The 17296-nt window shown below is 35.0% G+C and overlaps 1 protein-coding gene across 1 annotated transcript in view; it reads right to left on the minus strand.

Moving 5' to 3' along the window:
- LOC126823844 (protein cycle) overlaps positions 1-17296 on the minus strand; it is a 62993-nt gene that overhangs the window by 28504 nt on the left and 17193 nt on the right. The window contains exons 4-6 of the mRNA XM_050552869.2: positions 16342-16499; positions 6375-6454; positions 4926-5018 (exon numbers count right to left, since the gene is read on the minus strand). Coding sequence (XP_050408826.1) covers positions 4926-5018; positions 6375-6454; positions 16342-16499 — 331 coding nt within the window. The remainder of the gene's footprint in view (positions 1-4925; positions 5019-6374; positions 6455-16341; positions 16500-17296) is intronic.

The following is a 17296-nucleotide window of genomic DNA, read 5'->3' on the forward strand; positions in this document are numbered from 1 at the left end:
ACCAGGACTGTCAGTAATTTTTCACAGTTGATTAGCAGTAGTGCTAATCAAAAAGTCCAATTTTGCCAAATTTGATTAGCAAATTTAAAAATTGATTGGCAGTTTTCAGTTTCAACATACAATTAAATAACAAGATATTACTTTAATTCATAACAAATGATTAGATTTCACTTAGATTTTTTAGCACTGCTACAGGTAGCTGTGACAGTTTGTGAATGTGATGAAGACTTTTGGTTAGGTCTTATGTCTGAAAACAATTCTTGGCAGTGGCTTCCACAGCCCCACTCATTTTAATTGTCATTTCTTCGCCAGTAAACAATTTCGTCTGCTTTTGTTCAAGGGGAGTGACTATTTGACGGGAAGTTTCGGTCCGATTTTCGGGCAATCTGATTAAAACACAGATCCAATTTCGTTTCATTTTTATAGTTCAAAATTTCGATTTTACTTGTCTTTACTACACTTGGATCTGGAAGCGTTATTTAACTCGTGTTCTGCTTGAAATGAGGGGTTAGCCAATCAAATGGTCAGTCGAATCGAGCGTTTGACCCTTTTTGCGCGGAACTGTGGGTAGACCTTAGCGGCAATAGAAATCAAAACAAAGCAAAAGTAGATAAAAAAATACATGGCGGTCAATAATTGGTTAATCGAATGACTGACGTAATCTGGTCAAATGTCGCTTGCTTGGTACCTGACGTCATAGAACGTGAACTCCCACTATAACTTGTTAGATCTACATGTAGTGTAGGCCATCGAAATTATAAAAGATAGGTTGCCAGGCAACAGACCATACGCCCACAGCAGCTAAATCGTCTGAGCGGTCGTCAAGGGTTGTCGCATATTTATTCCTTTGTAGGTAATTGGGGGCCTTTACAAGACAGTTCCATACAGATCAGATTATAAATTTTGTCGTTTGAGGGTTAACAAGGTTCTACAAACTGAAACAAAGGTCTCAACTCTGGAAGTAATCTACAGAAATTGTTGAAATTTGACAGGCTTTTTCGTTTTACTAATTTAAATAATGCATATAAATTTCATACAGATCACATGAACACTTTCGTCATTCAAACGTTCACAGTTGCCATAACTCTTGAAATTATTGACAGTTTGTGAATGTGATGAAGACTTTTGGTTAGGTCTTATGTCTGAAAACAATTCTTGGCAGTGGCTTCCACAGCCCCACTCATTTTAATTGTCATTTCTTCACCAGTAAACAATTTCGTCTGCTTTTGTTCAATCGGACACACAAGCAAATTAACGAATAAACTTGATTAACTAGACACACGCGATATAAACAACATTTTATAGGAATTCTTACTTTGATAAACCATTTTACAATACGTTTACATGTATTTAGTTTTTATATTTTATTTACAATACGTAGGGAATACACTGGATTTATTTTTTTCAAATTGAATACCGATATAATTACTTGAAATTGACCTGTCTCGCAACATGAGTGGCACTACTTGATTCCCTATTTCCAGTTTAATAGTCCCTATTCATAGAGTTATGCCCCTGTATTATATAGTATAATGAATTGTGTCTGGTTAGTTCGAGAAGAAAATGTCAGACAGAGAATTCAGTTTTGTTAATAAAATTTTATTTGACATTTTATACACATTTAAAGTGTTGAGAAAGCCTGCCTTCTAGTCTTCAAAATGTGGATAAATCTTCGTGTCAATATCCAAAATGACAGGCATATTAATGATTTGCAGTTACTGTGAATCAAAAACGTTAGTATTGCAAATTGCGCTGCGATACTGGTTGACAACTATTCTTTATATACGTGTGCAATATTCTATATATGCTGTAGAAGTTAATAGTTATTTGAATGTAAATTGACCAATGGGTCACGAGAACAAGCTGACATGACCAGCATACCGGCATGACCTGAGCTGGAACCCATGATCCAAACAAGTTGCATTCTAACCCGATTCCGAACTTTTCGTTTTTCTCATAAATTATTACAGGTACCGTTAAAGTCGTGTTCCTTCCTTCAAATTTTTATAATGTTCATATCAAATTATCATAATACGCCAATATGGCAAATTCAGCCTCAAAATTGAAATTTTCCGTCATTTTCAGGTGCAAACCCTATTTTCCTAAATTTTCTGTAGGTACAATCAGGGGCCAAAAAGTGTAGGTATGGTCCTGGTCATGCAGATCAGATAATAACTCTTGCTGTTAAAGCATTCACGATTTTACAAAATGAAACAAGAGCCATAACTCAGAAGTAATTAACTGAAATTGTTGAAAAGCAATAGGATTCTTCATTTCATTAATTTGAATGACCAAGATAAATTTTCACAAGATTCTACAAAGTGAGACAAGGGTGATAACTCTAGAAGTAATTAATGGGAAATGTAGAATTCACTCGTCTTTTTCTCACAACGTATAGAAATTTGAAAAAGATCGGCTGATCAATGTGGGCTAATAAAAGACAGTTATGGATGAAGGTGACACCAATATACAACAACATTTTGAAGTGGGCATATAATGATGACAGCCTCAACTCATTGACATTAGTCTCAAATATTCGAAACCCAATAATCACCGTCTTTAAAGGCAATGATAAATATGACCATCCAGTATGAAAAAGAACCAGCAGTTGCCAGGCAAGATAGGCCCACATTTTGCAAGAGATGGATAGAGAACAAGCTAAAAAAACCAAAAAAACCAACAAAACAAAAACAAACAAAAAAAATCAAAAATGCGATTTTTCGTACAATCAGGGGCCATAATCCACAAAGTTATGGTCTGAAATGTGCAAATATCGAAAGGGACTGCGATATTTGGGATATAGAGATATATCTTAATTGGACAATAATTGTGACCTCTAGAGGGTCCACAACTTTCGTATTACATACTTGTACACAATTTGCGTACAAGGAGTGGCCATTTTGTCTCAGGCAGTTTCGTTTCAATTTTCCAGAAATTCGAACTCAACCTTCATTATGGTGGAACAAAATTGTCTTTTAGAGGATCCACAAGTTAAAAATTTGATTTCTCGTACAATCAAGGGCCATAATCCAAGAAGTTATGGTCTGATATGTGCAAATATCCAAAGGAACGGAGATCTTTGAGATATAAACATATATTTTAAGTTCCATCAAAATCAAATAAAATGATATTTAAAAACAAGATAAAAATTGTGACCTCTAGAGTGTCAACAAGCTAAAATCGCGATTTTTTTGTACAATCAGGGGCCATTATCAAGGGAAGTTACAGTCCGTTGTGCGCGAATATCGAAAGGAACCGAGATCCTTGGGAACACGTTTTAAGTTTCATCAAAATTAGATAAACATTGTGACCTCTAGATGGTCCACAACCTTGATATTACATACTTTAACACTATTTGCGTACAAGTAGCAGCCATTTTGACAGGAAGTTACGGTCCGATTTTTACGAAATTCAGACTCAACCATCATAATGGTGTAACGATGATATTTTTAAACCTTTTTTTTTTTAATCGGATAAAAATTGTGACCTATATGTGTCCACAAGCTAAAAGCGTGATTTTCCGTACAATTGGGGCCATTATCCATGAAGTTACAATCCGATACATGCCAATATCGAAAGGAACCAAGATCTTTGGAGATAAACCTCTATTTCAAGTTTCGTCAAAATCGTATAAAAATTGTGACCTGTAGAGTGTCCACAAACAAATTGTGGATTGACGGACAGTGTAGTAATATGGATAGTATATTCAATCACAATGTGAAGTTGTCATTAATGTGGAATGTCAGAATGATATTAAAAAAGATACGTCCTAACCAGTTAAAGAATTACAAATGCAACCAGAGACAATACTAGAAGTAGGGCTGTACGATATTGCAAAAAGGGGCGATATCGATATTGGCATTTTTTTCAACGATATAGTTAAATATCGCGATATTTAATAATAATGTCACTTTGCTATTAAATAAATTAAATATAAATGCATTAAAGCCGACTACAGTGTGAGTAAGAATTGTGGGTAAGAATTGCGTTATTCATACACTTTAAACATTGCTTTTTTTATAATATAGATTTATTAAAATGAACAAAACAACATCCTTTTTGGATAAAAACGTTTCAATGCTTTTTAACACAATAACAGGAGACATTACTTATGCCTGTACATATAATTAAATTAAATACAACCGCTGATGTTTAAAAAGCATCTGCTTGTGACCTTGTGTAAGAAAATTCTCAAAAATCACGTGCAGCGGAAGTAAGTAGATGTGGTCTTCAAGTCTTGTATTGTAAGTTCAAACAGTGACAGTAATCTATTTATAGATCGTTTTATTCTTGCTTTCAGAAATTAAGTTTCGTAGAGTTCTCTAAAAATATATTTGTTTTTTAAAAATATGACAACCTATTTATAGCCTGGTAATTAGCCGCGATAGTGGGAAATTTCAGGCGTTTAGTAGGCCTAAGCTTTACATGTAGTAACAACTGACAATTTATTGTCGACTAAAAGCAAAGTAAAAGTAACGCATACACGATGTTTTCAACATTTAACGATTCTCAAGACATTAGTTTTATTATAGTTTATTGCCATCGGCTAATTTCCACTGCTGTATAGTGTATTTATTATCTATTTTTTTAATAATTATTTTCGATATTTGAAGTTTTTGGCGATATTCGATAAATGACTATATCGATGACTTTTGGCCACATGATATTGTAGTTGGGTCTGAAAATACCATATCGCGATAAATGACTATATCGAGAATATCGTACAGCCCTAACTAGACGATCAAGGGTTGTTCCAAAATATGTACTAAGAAACGATGCATGGGTTATACGGCGGGTGTGGCAACCGGTTTTAGTGTGTTGTCCACTCCCCACGTCTGACAAACGACCCATGGTGCTACAACAGACAGATAGGTGCGACGACAATATATGTCCACATAAAAATGTGGGGGTATAAAAAAACTTACATGAGAAAAATCCAGTATTTTACTAACGGACTGTGAACAGTATAATATTTTAGCTCTATCACAACTCACTACAAACAAAAAACCATCAGAAACCTGAAATAATAATACAATAACCTCATCATTCTTTAACAAGCTGTTGCCATGCAAGACACGCCCACATTTTGCAAGAGATGGACAGAGACCAAGCTAGCACAAAAAAAATATATATTTTTCGTACCATCAGCGGCCATAATCTAGGATGTTATGGTCTGAAATACACGAATATCGAAAGGAACCAAGATCTTTGGGATATAAACATATATTTTAAGTTTCTATAAAATCGGACAACCAGTGGCTGCCAGGCAAGATACGCCCACATTTTGCAAGAGAAGGATAGAGAACAAACTAAAAAAAACCCAGATTTTTCACACAACCAGGGGCCATTATCCTGGAAGTTATGGTCTGAAAAGCGTGAATATGTAAACAGACTGAGATATTTGGGATATAAAGATATATCTTAAGATTCATCAAAATCAGATAAAAATTGTGACTTTTAGAGAGTCCACAACCTTAGTATTACATACTTTTATAGTATTTGCGTACAAGGACACAAGGAGCAGCCATTTTGTCAGACAGTTTTGGTCCGATTCTCATACTCAACTGTCATAAGGGTGTAACGGTGATAAATTTAAACGTGTTTTAAAATTGGGTCAAAATTGTGACCTTTAGAGGGTCCACAAGCTAAAAACGTGATTTTTCATACAATCGGGGGCCATAATCCAGGAAGTTACGGTCCAATATGCACAAATATCGAAAGGAACCAAGATTTTGGGATCATAATCATATATTTCAAATTTCATCAAAATCGTATAAAAATTGTGACTTCTAGTGTCTATACTTTTACACTATTTGCGTACAGGGAGTGGTTATTTTGTCCGGCAGTTAGAGTCAGATTTTTATGAAATTTAAACTGAAACTTCACTGATGTGTAACAGTGATATATTAAAACATTTTTAAAATTGAATACAAATTGTGACTTCAAGCCGGTCCATGAGCCAAAAATTTGATTTTTCGAACAATCAAGGGCCATAATCCAGGAAGTTACTTCAGATATGCATGATTATCGAAAGGAAACAAAATCTTTGAGATATAAACTTAAATTTAAAGTTTCATCAAAACCGGATCTAAATTGTGGCCTCTAGAGGGTCCCTTGATCCGTTAAGAAATGCATCCTGTATAAGACAAACAATACAAAAATAGGTGTGGCTCTGCCCCTGGGGGTCGGGCATGCACCAAAAACAATAGGGATCATCCTTAGGGTATAGGAATAAGTAATTATACAAAGTTTCAAGACAATCCATTAAGAATTGCGTCCTGTAGGCGACCCACAGACACACTAGCATACATACCCACCCACCCACACACAGAGACAGGGGTGACTGCATAATACGTTAATCTGCTAATGCTTACCTTTAATATAACATGTTTTAATTCTTCCTCTGATATAAAAGATGGTTTGAGATTGATTTCTGTATAGGATTTATTAGCTCCTGAAAATCAATTTAAATGCAAATTATTACAGGAAAAAAACTGGACAACACATACCGGGAATTGTTTTGCTGAAAGAACGTTAATATGCTTGATCTTAAAAGATGCTAAAACTGATTAAGAGTAAGTTATTGGAAATTACGAAAATTTTATTAACTTCTACTCTTCTTCTCGTATAATGATTTTAGTTTTTCGAGTTGTCCGAACACAGGCTTGTTTGAATTCTGAGCTTAAACACTGTGCATAAATTTAGACAATTGGATGGTAATTTTGGTCTCTAAGACGTTCACAAGATTGTAAAGATCAAGATTTGTAAAGATAGGTTGCCAGGCAATGAAACATACGCCCACAGCAGCTAAATCGTCCAAGCGGTCGACAAGGGTTGTCGCATATTTCTTCTTTTGTAGGTAAATGAGGGCATTTACAAGACAATAACATACAGATCAGATTATAATTATTGTCGTCTGAGGGTTCACAAGGTTCTACAAACTGAAACAAGGGCCTTAACTCTGGACGTAATATACAGAAAATTTTGAAATTTGACAGGCTTTTTCGTTATACTAATCTAAATAATGCATATCAATTTCATACAGATCTGATGATAACTTTTGTCATTCGAACGTTACAAAGTTCATAAAGTAAAACAAGGGCCATAACTCTAGAAATAATTGACGGAAATTGTTGAAATTAAATAGACCTCCGTTTCACAAAATCTAAATGATGTATATAAATTTCATACATATCAGATGTTAATTTTCAACAATCGAGCATTAACTGCATTTTGACGAAGAGATAAGACTGTTAGTTTCATTTCTTGCTTGTTAAATAAGTCCCTATCAATTCCAAGTTGATTGTCAAATGTTATCTGAAAACCCTTTTCTATTCAGTCGTAAAATAATATTTCTTGCACTACTGGAGCATGTTCATCAAATATGTTTGTTAGTACTGTATTATAAAGTTTAATCTGATTATCAACATCGGGAACTCCCTGGATACGATCCAAAAGTTTACTACTAGTTATCAATGTTTTAAAATCTTCAAGGGTCAAATTTTTTGTATTGTGATAGAAAATTAAAGTTTGTTTTGGTTTTGAGAAAATCATGTCACTAATAACACAATAATGATCTGAGATGAGATTATCTTCAACCTTCAAAGATTTGATCAAGTCACTGTTGGGGCGGGTTATCACTAAATGTAAAATGTGACCACCCTTGTGTGTTGGTTGAGAAACTCCATTTTAATGATTGTTTTTTGGGGGTTTTTTTACTCAGCAAATATACTAAAGTACATTCTACAGAGCAAAAGCTTGGTTCAATCAGCTTCGATAAGTATTTTTACTTTCTGGCTTGAGTATGACTCTTGTTGAGCCAGGATGCCATGCACCGGTTAGCCTTGCTAGTTGTCCCTTATGGAGGTAGGGTAGTAAACCCTAAACTACTGTCTAGGCAAAATTCTTCCACCTCAGATTGCACACTAATCACAGAAACTAGTAAACCACTATATATTTGTATCAAAATGACAAAGTATTGAGAAGACAAGAAATTAAACCTCATCCCATTCTATAAAACTATAAAGTACAACCACATTGCACACGATCATCTGCAGAGAAAACGTGGTTGAAACAGCCGTTTCTTTTTGTATAAAGTTAATTTCACCTATATTATGAGAGAGAGAGAGAGAGAGAAATGGGGTTTAACGTCCACTCGACACAAACTAGGTCATTTCGGGACTAACACATGGTTCAGTTTTATTTCAATAATTCGCTTGCGCGTAGGGGTCTTTAGCAGTGGGAGGAAACCGGAGGACCCGGAGAAAACCCACGAGGTTGGACAGGCGAGCCTACTCCTTGTCACGTACAACCGGGGAATCGAAACTCCGCCAGTTGACTCAATGACACCTATATAATGATTTTCCATGAAAGTTTTGCTGATCAGGACAGTCATGATCATGTGCACATACCACCCGATATGTAGAAAGTGTTTACAAATCTCTATTTTGATAGAAAAATTGTCTAGTTTGCTTACATACATATATTTAAAGTAGCTAAGTCTCTAACTCAATATCATCCAAAATCTTCGACATTGAAAACACAATTTATTTGTCGGTTTAAATCAACATTGATATTGGGATCTTACCGGAAAAAGATGGCCTTCTGATATCCAATATTTAAAACAAAATAAACATTTCACAATTGGTACACAAATCGTGTACCATAATGCGTTTCAGCGCTATTTGTAATAAGGGACTCGAAAAACGAGGCTAGGCATATTCCACAAGTCATGTCAAACGGTGACGCTATATTTTTATCTGGAGAGCAAGCCCAATAAATAATATCGGCGTAGACTGGAATAACCAGACACAAGAGATTGAAATTCGATTGAGAATACTGGCGTATTTCACCGAACCTAACTTATTAAAAATTACAGTAAAAACAGAAACGTTTGAATGTAAATCAATTTATATACATTCATATTACATTATTGTATGCATTGCGACCCATTTGTGTCAATTTCTAGGTCCCAAATATTAGCGACTTAGCCCCTTTAATGGTTTGTTTCTACCTAGAACAAATTAGTTCATGTATCACCTCATTTATCCCCACAACTGTAATATCTTTCAAGATGTATGAGATTTGTTCACGAAACCAAACAATGTAATCATCCTGAAACTATCTTTTTTTTTTGTATTAATTTATTAGTCTCTCAACACAATGTCACAGTAGCGGTAATCTTTATTCGCATAGTTTCCATGACACCCGACTTTATAAAAAAAAAAAACACACAGATTTTTTGCAAGTTTTCTTTATTTACTGACTTTCTTGCAATTTATTGATTTATAATTGACAAGAGGTATCCATGAAAATATCCATTAGTCGCCAGAGGATGATTATGGTCAAAAATATTATCTTGATTTCATTCTTCAACCCATTTAATATTCACGTTTCTCGGCATGTGATGCATATCAACATATTAAATTGTCCTAGTTATTGAATATTACTCAGCACTGACCATTTTATCACTTGTCCATTTGAAATATTCTGATTTCATAAAACTAAGATCTTTTATTTATATCTAACAGATCAATAGTTTGCAGACCGATATAGACATACAGGGGTGAAGAGAATATAGACCCCATTTCAATGTGGGCGTATAAATTTGTATGTTTAGCAACTATTGCCACACAACTAACAAATATAGGTTGCCAGGCAACGAACTATACACCCACAACAGCTAAGTTGTCCAGACAGTCAACAAAAATTGTCACATAATTTTTCTTTTATAATGCACTAAAATCTGATAAAGAGTAACAATTGCAAACAAGATTTATTGGTCAATTTAAATCAACATTGATGTTGTTATCTTACAGTGAAAAGATGGGCTTCTGATATCCAATACTCAAGACGAAATGAAAATTTTAAAATTGGCACACAGATCGGGTGCCAGAAAGTTTTCGAGCGCCATTTGCAATGAAGCGACTCAATGAACAAGGCTAAACATAACCCACAGGTGAATACTACCAGTGCAGACTGTAATAACAAGATGCCAAAAACTGCCATTCAATTTGGACTCTTCGCGTATTTCGCCGAACATAACTGATTAGAAATTACAGTAAAAACAGAAACAATTGAATCTAAATCTGTTTATATACATTCATATTACATTATTAAATGCGTTGCTACCCATTTGTGTACATTTCTAGGTGCCAAAGAATAGGGATTTAGCTCCTTTAAGTAATTATCAGAAAATCAATAGAATTTGTTTGGTTTCTAGTTCTGCCCCATGCATTCAAAACATACAAAACATTTAATATCATGATTTAGCTTTTCAAGGGCCATAACTCTGGCAGTAATTATCAGAAATTGTTGAAAATCAATAGGCTTCTTCGTCTTTAAACACTGTGTATAAATTTGAAGTCAATTGGATATTCGGATATTCAGAGTGTCCACAACATTTTTCAAAGTGATCAAGGGCCATAACTCTGTCAGTAATTATCGGAAATAGAGCATCCACATGCCATTTTATGTACAATCAGGAGCCATAATACAGAGAGAGAGAGAGAGAGAGATGGGGTTTAAGGTCCACTCGACACCAAACTAGGTCATACAGTTTAATTTTATTTCAATAATGCGCTTGCTCGCAGGGGTCTTTAGCAGTCGGAGGAAACTTGAAGACCCCCCCCCCCCGAGGCTGGACAGGCGACACTACATCCGGGGAATTGAGACAACGCCAGATGACTCGACGACAGACGTTTTGATACAGTGCGCACGTGCTAACTATTCGGCCATCCCCCCCCCCACCCCTGGCCATAAAACAAGAAGTTATGGTGCATACGTGCAAGATCTTTGGAATATAAACATATATTTTTAAGTTTTATCCAAATTAGATAAAAATTGCGACCTCCAGAGGGTCCACAACCTCAGTATTACATACTTTTACACAATTTGCGAATGTGGAGGGGCCATTTTGTCGGACAGTTTTTCATTCTGATAGAGTGTTTACAAGGTTCAACTAAGTGAAACAAGGGCCATAAATCTAGAAGTAATGGTTGAAATTCTAGAAAGCTTCTTCATGTTACTAATCTAAATAATGCTTAAAGTTTCATACAAATCAGATGATGTACTTATAGCAAACAAGAAGGTTTCCCCGACCTAAATCAAGAGTGATTATCATTTTAATCTACGTGTTAACCTTGTGGTTTCTCCATTGTCGAACATTTTAATCCCATTGATGTGAGTCGACAATATATATAAACTAATCAAAGATGTCACATATTGTAAAAGTATATAACACCCCAAATCAATATATTATGCGTTAACTTGTAAAACAATATTTCCGTTAATTTGTCTGCGATATCACTTCGGTGGAAGCAGACGTTAAATAAAGCTATTTTACACGAACACCTACACATGTTTATAATACAATAATGGAAAACTAAAGTAGAAATCTCGCGAGACGTGTGAAATTACAAGAGATGTAAACGTGACAATTATCACGTTAACTTATAAATCAATATATCCGTTATTTTGTCTGCGATATCACTTCGGTGGAAGCAGACGTTACATAAAGCTATTTTACACAAACATCCACACGTAGTTATAATACAATAATCGAAAACTAAAGTAGAAATCTCGCGAGACGCATGAAATTACAAGAGATGTAAATGTGACAATTATCACAAGGGAGGAAAGATTCTATTTTGATGGCATATTCTCGGGTTTATGATAATATTTTGAATGGGGTTTATGTTTAAAAAAAAAAAGAAGTAAACAAGCTGATAAATGTCGACAAATATTTTGATTGGAATAGTGTACATGCAAGTTGTTAATTGTTTACACGATAGTGCGTGCGAGTGCTATTATTTAGCAGATGATGTCACTGGCTCGGCTTTTTTTTTTTTTACCTCCATCCGTATAGAAGTCAAAATGTAGTATAAGACGATTGCCAGACTTCTGCTGAAAAAAGTATTGACTTATACCCCGAAAAATACAGTAATTTTGCAGGTGATTTTGAACAAAAGTACAGGTCGACAGTAGTCGGCACGCTTTCATTCTATCGTATTACGACAACACGTAATTTTGTAAGAATATTACTGACATAAATATGAAAAATAACGAGACGCACACCCATTTTTTTTAATGTACGAATTTGAGTATTTTGTTGACACTTGATTTTTAATTGTGGTCTGTAACCGCCTGCTTAAATAATAAGAGTTATGCCCCTTTATTTTCAGTAAAAATGTTCGATAAGAAAAAAGGTCGCCTGTCTAACCACTGGGTTTCCATCGGGTCCTCCGGCTTCCTCGGACTACCATAGACCCCGACGCACAAGCGAAATGTTAGTCCTAAAATGACCTAGTTTGTGTCAGTGGACATTAACCCTCCCCCTCCCCCTCTCTATCTCTCTCTCCATCTCATCATCATCCAGGAAGCTATGGTCTGAAACGCGCGGATATTGGAATGGACTGAGATATTTGGGATATAAAGGTATATTTTAAATTTGTGATTTCTAGAGGGTCCACAACCTTTGTTGTGAGGTGGAGTGGATGGCCGAATGGTTAGCGTGTGCATGCTATATCATAAGGTCTGTTATTGAGTCAACTGGCGTGGTTTCGATTCCCTGGTTGTACGTGACAAGGAGTAGAATCGCCTGTCCAACCTCATGGGTTTTCTCTGGGTCCTACGGTTTCCTTCCACTGCTAAAGACCCCTACGCACAACCGAGTTATTGAAATAAAATTGAACCATATGTTAGTCCCGAAATGATCTAGTTTGTGTCGTGGATGTTGAAACCCCATTTCTCCGAGTGGCAACAAGATTTTTCGACTCGCCATAACTCTGGCAGTATTTATCGGAAGTTGACAGATGCACTTTCGGATAAAAATTGTGCCGTTTCAGAGATATTTTTTGTACTAAACCAAAAGACGCCACTTCTAACGGTATAGTTAATGATGAAGCAATCTAAAAAATAAAACGAACATAATTTCTAAAGCGGCTTTATAACCAAAAAGTTAAATATTAACTTTGAGACAAGCTACTGAAGCATGCACATTCGTAGTGTCGAGTTCCAACTTTCAGTAGTAATTACCCAGAGCTAATGTGCAATTTGGAATACATGCCCACAAACTCATAAGATCGCCACTTCAGGATACATATAGACTTGGTTGTCAATTCCAACCTTATATTCGAAATTGATTGTGACTACCATGTTTTACGGGGTATAAGTTGATGTGGAGCATAAGTCAAATCGTCCTATTTTACAGTTTTTGCGACCTCCATCCATATATAAGTCAAAGCAGTACAAGACGAATGTTTTTCAACTCCACAGTAGCAATCTATTGGGACTGTTATCCTAGTCTAATACTCTGCCAGTGTACACCATGAAACATTGGCCCATAATATTAATTACGATAAAGTAATCAGTTTTTAAATGTAGGACTAACTTGATTAATGTTCGAAGTTGTGGTCTTGGTTTAATTGAACCAGTTTTTATTTCAATATATCCGATCAATATAAGACACTGCAGACTTTGTTTCTAATTACACGTAGTTATAAAGTATGTTACTATAAATAGAATAAAATAACGCAGTATAGTATGATTGGTTAATTTAACTGAAAACTAAAAGTAGAAATCTTGTGAGACATGTGAAATTATGAAAATGGAAACATGCCATTTTCATATGCCCACATTTATACACTAATGATGGTTGAGTTTGAATTTCGTGAAAATCAGACATAAACTGACAGACATAATGGCCGCCTCTTGTACGCAAATAGTGTAAAAAATATGGTATATCAAGGCTGTGGATCCTCTAGAGGCCACAGTTTTTATCAGATTTGGATGAAACTTTAAATACATTTATCGGTATATGTTTTTATCATAAAGATCTTCTTAGATTAGGCAAGAGTTTCATTTTACTTTTACAAGGTTCTTAAAATAATTGTTGAGTTGCCTAATGTGCATGTTTCTAAATTCAATTTCTTGTTACAGCCTTCTGCTCGTAAAAAAGTAGTCTTGATTATCCCGGTCTGTCAATCAGACGGAGAATGGTCAGTAGACTGGTTAAGCGAGACTGTTTTACTCAAAAGTGCCGAATGTTATGGCCGACACTTGTAACCATTTTTCAGTCTATTATTTATGGATGGTTAAATGGTCATAGCTTATTAAGTACAACATGACCGTTTATTTAGTGACTATAAATGTGCGAAACTGATTTAAGGCTTGGTATTTATATATAACTATTATCGTGTAATTGTCAAGATATTTGGAGATATTTATTTCTGGTTGGGCACCCAACCATATGTAGGTGAAGTTAATGGCTTCAGTTGAAATATTAGGAGGGATCTTTAAAAATAAGCTGTTATTAATCTAGGGAAGCTATCACATTTCTTACTTCATTAGTAAAACATTCCCATTCCCATGCAAATCTCTTGGTCATGATTCATGCTTAGATTAATTATCTCCTGATGTTAGTATTTTAAAATAATTGTGAAATACTCAGCTGAACAATGGTAGGGATTAAAGAAAATTATACGTGGGTTTTTTGGACTCATAAATGGTTTCAATAACATTTAGTAATGTTTGTGTATAAAAAGATGCGACATCATCTACATATAAATAGCAATAAAAACTTTTTAATTTTTGATGACCAATCAGAGACACCCCACTAATTAAGTTTATTATTTACATCCCATCACTTTCTATAATTGCATTACTTGCTTGATAAGTACTAGAGAATAGTAGATGAAATGTCCTTAAGTAATTGTATTCCATATAATTGTGTCCCGTGTATACCATTATAATAACACAGCTTTCTGACAGGAGGCAAGCTCATGTATGTGCATTTCAATGGGATTCTTCCTTATATGTCGAGCAATCTCAGCAAATTTGAACAAAAATCTCAAAATCTCTGCCATCTAGAGTTTATGTAGTTTGTCATTATCTTAAATATTAAATACAGTGTTGCTAGGTAAGGAATATACACCTACCAGCAGTATTTTATAAGGTAGCTTTCAATTTTAAGGGTCAGGGACTATGCATAAAACTGATAATGCTCGAGATTACTGTAACTTAGAATCACAAATAAATTGGACATGTGGGCATATATATACATATATACATGTATATATGAAAAGTTAAAGACACATTATAGGAGATTAGATAAAGAGCTGGCAGTTCTCATTATAATAGCTAAAAACTAGATAATGTAAAGGGAATTTGCTGAAAATTTCAGTCAAATTGATCCACTCTGAACCAAGATTTTAGCGATTGAATTTTTGGCCTAGCCTTGATCATCATTACTAAAGTCGGTACGATAAAAAAACATAGTCTTGATTATCCATTTCATTATTAAATCATGAATGGAAATCGAGCAGTAAATCGGAACCTAATCCAATAAACATTGCAGGTTAGCGATGACATCGAGGGTTGATTATGGTCTGGATAAGTTAATTAAAGTCTAATTAATAATTTAAATAACATTTCCGGCCTAAGGGCAGTGGCGGCGCCAGCCGCCGGTGATTGGGGGGGGCAAAGCTGGGGCAAAGTCCAAGGTTAAGGGGGCAAAGGCACGAGCTTCAACTAGGGGTAGGGGGCCTCCCCCAGAAAATTTTGAAAAACAGGTTGCCGGTAATGCAGACTGGTAGTATTTCAGGCTCTGATCGATGAGGTAAGGTGTCAAACAAATGGACGAAGCCCACTCACAAGCGTCAAAGTAGGGAGTCCTCCCCCAGAAAATTTTGAAAAATAGACTCCCGGAAATGCTATCTTACAGTATTCCCAGGCACCGATCGTCGAGATAAATAGATCTGACCAGATACCGTCAGTCGCCTGATCACTAGTTTATCCAACTAGAAACAAAATGTCAAACAAACGGACTTGCGAACCTCAACGAATTCCCCTTGTGAGCGCCAAAGTAGCGAGTCCATTGAGGACCTCGCCAAAAAATTTTGAAAAATAGACTGTCGGAAATGCTCTACAACATGCAAGTTTATGACTGAGTGGGGATTTTGGATTTATTCACCGTAGAAGGTATTGATTACAGAAACGTATCACAAATACTTTTTTTATTTTCTAAAAATATTGGGGGGGGGGGCAAACAGAGGGCAGACCAGATTAATGGGGGGGCAAATGCCCTCCCCCCTTGCGCCGCCACTGCCTAAAGGAAAACCCGCAATAGGCAGATTTGGCTCTTGCATAATGTATGTATTAAATACACAAAAATATAAAAGTTTTTGAAAATAAAACCCTACATTATTTGTCGATAATTATCTAAATGTTGTTTACCTGAAGAGCTTAATAAAATAAGCGGAAGTGCTAATAATGGACAAATAATGTAGTTCTATTTTTAAAAAACTTTTATATTTTTGTGTATATATATATATCTATACTAACCTTTGATTGACTTCATGTGCTGTACAGCCATACGCAAAACTGTTAATTTATCTAATTTTCTATTCATGGCATTACACATTGGAATCAAGGCAGATAGTTCAACAATAAAATTATTCATTTTATCACGTCGTCGTTTTTCAATTTCACTGTGATTTTGCCTAGAATAAATATAAAACATAAACTTTAAATAAATTCTCTAAAGCTGGATAAACAAGCGGTTGCTATGCAAGATATACTCACATTTTGCAAGAGATGGACAGAGAAACTCAAAAAAAGAATCAATTTTTTTGTACAATTAGGGGCCATAATCCAAGAAGTTATTGTCCAATTTGCGTGAATATTTACTCGTAACTCCATTTGAAATTCACAGCGAATATGCATAACAACAGATCGCCCTCATTTCTCACCCAATCAACGCTGGGAATCTTATTACCATGTACGGTTCAATGCATACTACAGGCATAGTAACTGAGGTTAAATTTTGACGTGCAAATTGCATGGGATTCATGGACATGAATATCAAATACACCTGATCATATGTGGAGTTCCTGATGCCGTTTGGTGAATGATTAAACTGTCAATGTAATTGTAAAATACCTTTTTATAAAGAAGTTAAACGATGTTAGACATTATAACCTAATATTATAACCTAATCTAATCACAAACGTTTATCCATCAAATAATTTATATTCAGATTTTATATCAAATCAATTAAATGTTGTCTAAACATCAATCAACAAATAATATGAAGCTACTTTATTACAAAAACATCGGTGAACAAAGCTGATTGATTATTGGGTAAATAAACAATTGATGAGTAAAACTTAATTATTCTAAACAATTAACCCTTAACTGGTATTTGTTGACTGTAGTCACCATAACGTCATACAGCAAAGTGGTCACGATTGATCTTTTTTATAACATTCACTTTAAAACACAGTTTTAAAATCATTGT

Source organism: Patella vulgata, chromosome 6 (genome assembly GCF_932274485.2).
Source record: "Patella vulgata chromosome 6, xgPatVulg1.2, whole genome shotgun sequence".
NCBI classification, from domain to species: Eukaryota; Metazoa; Mollusca; class Gastropoda; family Patellidae; genus Patella; species Patella vulgata.